At 33.9% G+C, this 9,097-nt stretch overlaps 2 protein-coding genes across 2 annotated transcripts; one reads left to right on the top strand and one right to left on the bottom strand.

The window, feature by feature from the left end:
• Window positions 1-816: 816 nt before the first annotated feature.
• On the top strand, window positions 817-2,920 carry LOC143600944 (uncharacterized). The gene is made up of 2 exons (XM_077078478.1): window positions 817-1,070; window positions 2,274-2,920. The coding sequence occupies exons 1-2, from the start codon at window positions 905-907 to the stop codon at window positions 2,918-2,920; spliced, it is 813 nt and encodes a 270-aa protein (XP_076934593.1). The 5' UTR covers window positions 817-904.
• A 2,788-nt stretch (window positions 2,921-5,708) lies between these two features.
• Window positions 5,709-9,097, bottom strand: LOC143600941 (uncharacterized protein At5g02240-like). Its single transcript, XM_077078477.1, has 7 exons — window positions 8,828-9,097; window positions 7,534-7,805; window positions 7,415-7,451; window positions 7,249-7,346; window positions 7,083-7,144; window positions 6,002-6,125; window positions 5,709-5,901 (listed from the first exon to the last, which is right to left on the bottom strand). The coding sequence occupies exons 1-7, from the start codon at window positions 8,994-8,996 to the stop codon at window positions 5,782-5,784; spliced, it is 882 nt and encodes a 293-aa protein (XP_076934592.1). The 5' UTR covers window positions 8,997-9,097; the 3' UTR covers window positions 5,709-5,781.

The raw sequence follows: 9,097 nt of genomic DNA, 5'->3' as shown, positions 1-9,097 counted from the left end.
TGTTCAACACATTACAAACTTTAAATACAAAATTTTAGAAAACACATGATACACTTGCACATATTGCAACTAAATAAACAGTTTATGAATTATCTGTAAAGGAATAAACACAAAAGTATAAACGATTCCCATAATCATTTACTTTCTATATTAGAGGTCCTTCTAAATTAATATAAAATTTATTTTTGATTAAGTTTAGTTAAGAAAATATATTTTTACAAGATTTTTTTATCGAAATGCAAATGTTTTTAGAAACACAGATTCGGAGCAAGAGCAGACAACATAACAAATTACAACATTGTTACAAAATTACAAAAACGACAATTTAAACCGATCTTCCTAAATTGTATTTTAATCTATTTTTTATCCAAAGAAAACAGAGTGTTTGATACCGTTCAATATTTTTATCGCTTTAACTTTTTTATTTGAGAATTGATCTTCATTTCTTGTCTTTAGCATGCACCAATAACCAATAATGATAAAGCTATGTTTAATGCCCTTTTATTTTATGTCTATCTATTTAAGGTTCTAAACTTATAAAATAAATGATTCTAAATGATTCAAAATTACAAGTCGGCCTTATACTTTCCTAGATTGGAACATGCAATTAATTATATGTCTATATGGAGTCAAAAATACTAATTATATCTACCATAAAATAAAAGATTTGGAACGTTGCATTAACAACCCATCAGCTTTAGTAAAAAATCGGAAAATTAAGTAAAACGCATTGAAACCAAGCAACTAATAAATGGAAAATATTTCACAGTATCAAACAATTAAATACGAAAAATTTTACCATATTTCGCTGGAAATCAAGCATAAATAAACCGGTTGTTTTTTTCTTTTCACCAAAGTTACATATATTTTTTTTCTTAAACACAGAGTGAAACACAGGAAAATAATGGGAGCAATGGTCAAGTTGTTGATGCTGGTGGCGGTGGTTACGACGGTGGCGATGGGCGGAGTAGTTTATAAGGTTGGTGATGAAGTAGGTTGGACGAACATTGCTTACGTGAATTATAAAACTTGGGCTTCTTCAAAGAGTTTTCGAGTTGGTGACACCATTCGTAAGCTATTTCTATATCTCATTACATAGTTTTTTTTTTCAAGTTCTCATTGATAAAATTTTGTTTAGCTGTTATTTTTAATTATATAGAATTGAATTGTTGGTTTTTTTAAAGTTTAAGTATGTAAAATTATAAATATTAGTAAAAAGTTTTATTAGAATAGTTTGTTATATATAGTTTGTTTTCTAACCTTTATAGTTTGTTATAGCTTTTCTACTTTGATAATGGTTTATTGAACGACTCTACCTTCATCAGACGGTTATTCTAAGATTTATTTGTTGGTAAAAATAATCTGATTTATGAATTATGAATATAATTTAAGATAAATACAAACTATTTTACATGTATAGCATACACATTGATTCCTCATTTTTACCTTTATTTAATAACAAAATACTTATGTATTTATTATATTTTATTTTTCTTTTAGTCGCAAAAATTATATGACTTGAATATACGGTGTGAACATAATCACTATGGAATTCATATATTTATACCATATTTTAGAGCATCGATTTTACTCAAAAGTTAATAAAAACGTTAGAAAACCTTATCGTCAGTCCTATGTGAATGCTTAGATGTCTTTAACTCTTTTTTTTTTGTTGTGTAACTTATTTTTGCTAAATTGATAAAAAAAAATAACAATATCCATATGTTTAAATCTGACCATTTTACAATTAAATTTTTATTGCATTTAACTAAATAATCTCTCATTTTTTAAATTGGGACATTGTTTTTCTAAATATTGGATACAAAAACTCGAAACTTACAAAATTAGTTTCTAATTAATTTGGGAGAGATGGTAGAGTTTTCTTAGATCAAAGTTTTTAATTTTTTATTGTTTTATTTTGTTTCAAGTAACATTAGACTTAGAATAAACAGGTAATATTGGATTTCTTGATATTTTTATAAGGATATATTTTACATTTTGCTTAATGTGTTTTGATAAAAGGAAACAACGATATGAAAAATCTTATTAATAACTTTATATTGCATTTAAGTAACAAAATCTTCTCAATTCATAGACTAACAATTTTGTTTTCTTAAATTTTTAATTGAAGTTATTAATAACTTTGATACAAAAACAGATTTACAGTTGTGCATTAAAAGTATTGTTATTGTTTTATTTAACATAAATGTTTTTTTATTAATTTAATACAATAATTAATATAATAATTAACCTTCTCTTTTTTCTTTGTGTAGTTTTCAGCTACAACCAAATCTTCCACAATGTGGTCAGAGTGTCATACGCTGACTACGTAAGCTGCAACGTCACCACCGCTCACGAAACCTTCACCTCCGGCGAAGACAAGTTTCTGATCAAATATCCCGGCCACTACTTCTTCATCTGCACCTCACCGGACCACTGTAAGGTCGGCCAAAAAGTTGACATCCGTGTGCCAGTCTCCGGCAGCCACTCCGCCCCTAGCCCCACCGCCGCCGACAGCCCAACACCCATTCAACCACTTCCGTTCCCATACCCACAACCCTTCGCTCCGGCACCGGCTCCAACTCCGGCGAAAACTCTAGTGACATCTCCGGCGAAATCTCCGGAAATTACTCCGGCGAAATCTCCGGCAAATACTCTGGTGACACCTCCGGCGAAATCTCCAGTGACTACTCCGGCGACACCTCCGGCAAAATCTCCAGTAACTACTCCGGCGACTACTCCGGCGGCGCCGTTACAACCACCGCCGGCGCCGAAAGCACCTGCACCGTCAGTAACTGGGGATTCTCCGGCGCCAGCTCCGGCACCGGAAGGTACGCAGAAGAGCACAGGAAGCCAACTAGGGTTTGGGTTTAAGGTTTGCATGATGATGATGGCGGTTATGCTTTACTTTGGGTTTTAGACTGCATGCATGCTTGTAGTTTTTTAGTTTCTTGTTTTTATTGTGTTAGTTTTTGATTTAATGGATTGTTTATTTTCTTTTTTTTTTTTACTTTCTTTGGAACACTACTGTTTTAATTTTTGATGAATTATGAAAGTTGTTGCTTTCTTCTCTTTATTTATATAGAATCATTAGTCATATGCTCTTTAGTCTTTACCCTTGTTCTTAATTATTTTGAAATATATATTGCTAATGTTTAAATGATGTTTAGCTCATAAGAGTAGGGAAATTTTTGACTTATTTCAACATGAACATCCATAAATTTGATAATGCGTAAACCATGTTGGTAAGTTGGGTAATCTAATGATTTATGTGTATTTTGATTGATGCAAGTAATCCAAGTTCAAATCTTCGTTATAGAGATGATGCCCATATTTCTGAGCGCACACATAAGCCGAGTTTCAAACATGAAAACCCCTCAGAAGCAAACCTAAAGGAAAACCTTGCCCATGACCACCCCATCATAATGATGGTTAAAGACATTATAATTTTATGTTATAAGGTGTAAGATTTGATCACGCTAAAATTTTGATCAAGTGGATTTGGGGAATTATAGTGAATAAACATCTTATAAACATAAGTTGAGTCAGATTATAGTGAATGGCGAGTTTGGATGAAATACCCTCTAAATGTCATTTACTTTACTAAAGTTGTTAAATTGTGTTTGTTGAGTTTAATGAGGCTATGTTGAAGCATTCTGATAAAACTCACTTAACTAAATGAGTATAACATGCTAAGAGTATATTTGGAACCATTTGACTCTTTTGAGTATGAATCGTTGTGAGTTAGCTATCACATGGATCAACAGGTAAAAATTGGGGATATGTGACATAGGTGTTAAAGTGATGAAAGAACGAGTCCTAGCTATGGGAATTTTGTGAAGGGTAGAACTTGTTCAATTAACCAGTATGTTGTGATATGGGTTCTTATGCTCAAGCTTGCATAAATGGGAATGAGTATGGTTGTCTAGTTGACTTCAAAAGTCAACATGTTGTAGAAGAATATCTACGAATTGAAGATCCTACGGGGAATGATATTTACACTTTACATACCGGTGAGTAGGTAAGTATAAGTTTTATGTGGTGTGAATTTCAGTGCATTGCGTGAACTAGTTATGTATATGTGGTGTATTAAATTTCATCCTGAATAATGTATAATCAAGTTAAAAAGATGTGCAAACTGAAATTCATAAATCGGTATGTTGATTAAAGTTCCACTTGGAGATCATTGAGTTTCAGTGTGTAGTGTGATGATATGTTGATGGTACGGCTCAGTGAGTAGTGAGAATTAATTTGTTGTATAAATGAGATCATGAGTTGTAATCGATTTTCATGAAGTCATGTTGTTATCCACAATTTTGTTATTGATAAAGGTGGTTAAGGTTCTCACTATGGGTTTTTTTCCCATAAAATTACGAGGGATGGGATAGGAAGGTGCTTTAGGGGAAGGTTAACGTACAAATGAAATTAACGTGTTAAACATGAGAATCAAGTAGAGTAATTAGATATACAAGTAGAGTAATTGTGTAATTACATTATAGAGTAATTATCATAGAGTAATTACATAATTACTCTACTTGTATATATAATTACTCTACTTGATTCTCATGTTTAGCACGTTAATTTCATTTGTATTTGATCCAAGCCCTATATATCTGTCATTTTCTCTCAAATTTAAGTATGGGGTTTAAGGCCAGGAGATGAGATGTGAATGCTCTAAACAAATTTATCATAAGTATTTTAGATAATTTAAAAGGATTATATGTTTTTCAGATACATTATAAGGATTAATAATTTGAATTTTGACAAGGTTGATGACTTTTCACAATGAAACTCATTGTCGAATGCTAAAATAAGTTTTATGTCACGCAATGATGACCGAAGATCGTCGTCGAGGGCGCTTGCTAAACTTTCAATCAATAATGACATTATATGACCTTTGATAAAGTTAGTCAAAGGTTTTCATCTTAAACTTTGTGAGAGATTTACCACCTTCTCTTTATGTATGTAGCGAAAAATAAAAACTCACATTTTACTAGTAATGAAACACCACTGACTAGAGGTGCACAAAAACCCGAACCCAGAACCGACCCGAAATAAATGCCCGGAACCTCGGTTTTTCTAATACCCGAACCCGTACCCGACCCTACCCGTAGGGTACAGATAGGGTATGCATTTTGGCACTAAAACCCGAACACGAACCGGACCCGATTTGTACCCGGTAATACCCGAAAACCCGATTTGTACCCGGTAATACCCGAACCCGGAACCGGGGTTTTCCAATACCCTAAACCGGGTATTTCAAATACCCGAAAAATACCTTAAAAATACCCGAATAATACCCATAAAAAGTGTAAACTTTTAAAAAATCCAATCTATACAAAAAAAATACCGAAAAAAAACCCGAAAAAACCCGTAAATAGGGTTTTTTCAATACCCGATAATAGGGTATTCAAATACCCGGTTCTATACCTGACCCGAACCCGATGCATAGGGTATGGTTTTTAGAGACAATACCCTACCCGAACCCGACCCGTATTACCAATACCCGGTCATACCCGTACCCGGTCATATCCAAACCCGGTTCTATACCCGAACCCGGGTATTTAAAAAACCCGATTTGTGCACCTCTACCACTGACCACCCTTAGCCGAATTGGGTTTAAATTTACTAGACAATGATCCATAATTTATTTAATATAAAGGTGTCTGAATATATCCGACATTATTACATCTCATCCGTATCCAGCATTCACACTAGATCCCAACAATACATCAAACAATTGACACCATTGGAATTTATTGTAGTACAGTGAATGATAGGTTAAAACCGAGTAGTGATCTGGGCAAATAAGCTCTTGAAGTCTTTTGTCGGGGTTCCACTACCCTCGGGTTTGGAGGCAAGATCAAATGCCTTAAACTTTGACTCCTCATATTTCAACGCCTGCAACGAATTCACCACACCAGATGTCACAAATGCCCCAAACCAACTGCTGCTCGTGTTTAATATTTTTAACACCGACATGAAAAGATGTATATAATACCTGGATACAGACTTCAGCCACATCTGCTCGGGCGATGGTTTTGGATTCAGTCTGAAGAAGCTCATCATCTTTCCCGACAAGTAGCTCCCGAACACCACCTTCCTTGTCTTGTAAACCCCCGGCCCTGCAACATCAACAAGGGTGTAAATGAGCCAAGCCAACTCGAGATCAGCTCACTAAAAGCTCAAATCAAGCCAACTCGAGATCAGCTCGCTAAAAGCTCAAATCAAGCCAACCTTGAATAAGATCGAGCTTAAAAATGAGCTCGTTTAATAAATGAGCCTGAGCTTCATATACCAAGCTCATCTAAGCTCACAAGCCTACTATTTATATAAATATAATAAATCCATATTAAATAATAACTATATGATGCATACATATATATGTTTTGGACCGTATCTACATACATATAGTTATAACAAAACTAACTAAATAGTATATCTTATATTGACATGTATAAAATTATAGATATAAATTTATATATGTGTATTATAAAAAGTAATTATTTAACAAAAAATAAACTAGCTAGTAAGTTGTCTCCTCCTTGAAAAATTTCTCATCAGTCGAGCTCGAACTTTGGATATAGAGCTCCAAACGATCTGAGCTCGACCTCTATTAAGCCAAACGAGCCAAGCTCGACCCTAAAAATAAAGCTCGTTTACTAAACTAGCCCGAGCCTGAGCTCGGCTAGGCTCAAAAGTCCTGTTATTTATTAAAATACAACTTTTAATTGATAAATATATATTACATAATAAGCATATTAAATAGTATGTATTATACATGTATAAAATTATAATCATAAATACATACAAAAATAATTATGTGCATATAGATAAAAAGTAAATAAATATTTAACATATATTAAACAAGCCAAGCAAGCTCGAGCTTGAAAAATTTCTCATCAGCCGAGCTCAAGCTTTATAGAGCTCGAAATAAGCCGTGCTTGTGCCTTGTTAAGCTAAATGAGCTGAACTCGAGCTTACTGTGAGCTCAAGCTCAGCTTGTTTACACCCCTAAATTTATCATTATCATTGCAAAGTTGCAAATCACATGGCAAATGATAAGGATCTTCATGACTAACCTTATAATAGTGTATGGAATCCCAGAATCTGCTAGATATTGTTCAGACTTTCTCTTCCAAACCTGCAATTAACAATGCATACATACAATTACATACCAATCAAAACGCCATTCACTTCAAACCTGAACAGTAAGCGTTTGCTTGTGAAAGAGAAGGTTAAACAAACCAGTATGTTCCCGTTTCCGAGGCTGTTTAAAGGATGGTTAATATTTGTTCCACCCATTGACCCAACCAGCACAATGTGCTTCACTCCAGCAGCTTTAGCTGTACACCAAAACAATATTAAAAAAGCACATAGCAAAAGTCATACTTTAACTAAGACCGTTACTTACCAGCATCTATTTGATTCTTTTGTCCTTCCCAATCAACCTAACACATACAATCATTCAATCACCAAAACGAAACAAATCAATTGAAAGTGCAAATAATTCAAGAAATAATAATCAGTTACTTGTTCAGGATATTGTCCCTCTTCAAAGTAGAATTCAGGTCTTCCACCTTTAGTTGGATCAAAACCAGGTTTCATTTTGGGCACAGCACTGGTAAGAATAACAATAGCATCTGTGCCATCAATAGCCGGAACAATACTTCCTGCGTCAGTTATATCTCCGATCAAAACATCGTCGGCTCCGCCGATTTTCTGCTTACTCTCCTCACTTCTAACCAAACCTCGTGCAATATATTCATCTGACCTCTCCTTGAGCTTCTTATAAACAATTTGACCTGAATCATCACATCGCCAAACGCCCAAACACTTCAATTTCAATATGAAATTTCTCATGTTATACACAAAAAAAGGATTCAAGCATATGATCGAACTCTCGAAGTTAAATGAACAAGACTTCAATCATCAAATCAACAAACACTTCAAATTCAATTTGAAATTGAAGTTAAATTAATAAGACCTAAATCATCAAATCAACAAAGACTTCGACTTCAATATGAAAATTCTGAATGCACACAAAGAAAAGGATCTAGGCATACAATTAAAGCTAAATTAATGAGACCTAAATCATCAATTCAACAAACACTTGGATTCCAACAATTCAACTTGAATTTTATTTTTATTATGCACGAAGAAAAGGATTTAGATATGCAATTGAAGTTAAATTAACGAGAATCAACAAACACTTCAACTTCAATTTGAAATTCTCATATTATGAACGAAGAAAAATATTTAGGCATTCTACTGAAGTTACATCAACGAGACCGAACTATCAAATCAACAAACACTTGGACTTCAATTTGAAATTTCTCATATAACACACGAAGAAAAGGATTAACGCATACGAGTTGAAGCTAACTTGACGAGCCTTAAATCATCAGATCAACAAACACCTCGACTTCAATTCGAAAATTCTGATATTATACACGAAGAAAAGGACTTAGGCATACATTAACAAGACATAAATCATCAAATCAACAAACACTTCAATTACAGTTTAAAAATTCTCATATTATTATTATTATACACGAAGGAAATGATTTACGCATACGATTGAAGCTAACCTGAATCACCAAACACCAGGAATCCAACAATTCAAGTTGAAAATTGTCATATTATACACGAATATGCATGCGATTGAAGTTACACTAACTAACGAGACTTAAATCATCAAATGAAGGAACACTTGGACTTCAATTTGAAAATTCTCATATTATAGACAAAAGAAAATGACGTAAGCATGCGAATTGAGGTAAAATTAGTGAAATAATAGTGAAAAAGTGAAGAGTGAAGTTAATACCGGTTCGGCCGCCGGCGCCGGTGACGAGGACGGTGGGACGGTTGGATTCCGCCATGGAGACAACTGAGAATCGCCTTCTTGTGGTGGTAGAGGTTGTAGGGTTTAGGCTGGTAGAATTGGAGAATAATTGGGGAAAATGTGGTAGGAAGACACGTGTAACAGAAGCCATGGAGTTAGTTAATGGTTATGGTGCTTTGGTAACGTAGACGATTCCAGAAGCTTTTGGATATTATTTTGGATTTCCTTATCCAATCCGAATGCATGTTTTCA

This window comes from Bidens hawaiensis, unplaced genomic scaffold, assembly GCF_021521415.1.
Source record: "Bidens hawaiensis isolate Kalapana, Puna unplaced genomic scaffold, B.hawaiensis_p1.1 tig00055093_1, whole genome shotgun sequence".
NCBI lineage: Eukaryota > Viridiplantae > Streptophyta > Magnoliopsida > Asterales > Asteraceae > Bidens > Bidens hawaiensis.
The sequence above is the reverse complement of the archived record's forward strand: the minus strand, read 5'-3'. Positions and strand labels throughout refer to the sequence as shown.

Bases quoted from the DNA above. Each gene is read 5' to 3' on its own strand.
- LOC143600944 (XM_077078478.1), top strand. From the start codon at position 905: ATGGGAGCAATGGTCAAGTTGTTGATGCTGGTGGCGGTGGTTACGACG. The intron at 1,071-2,273 runs GTAAGCTATTTC...TTCTTTGTGTAG, and splicing joins TCGAGTTGGTGACACCATTC to TTTTCAGCTACAACCAAATC.
- LOC143600941 (XM_077078477.1), bottom strand. From the start codon at position 8,996: ATGGCTTCTGTTACACGTGTCTTCCTACCACATTTTCCCCAATTATTC. The intron at 7,452-7,533 runs GTAACTGATTAT...TGTATGTGTTAG, and splicing joins AGGGACAATATCCTGAACAA to GTTGATTGGGAAGGACAAAA. The intron at 7,347-7,414 runs GTAAGTAACGGT...TTTGGTGTACAG, and splicing joins AAAGAATCAAATAGATGCTG to CTAAAGCTGCTGGAGTGAAG.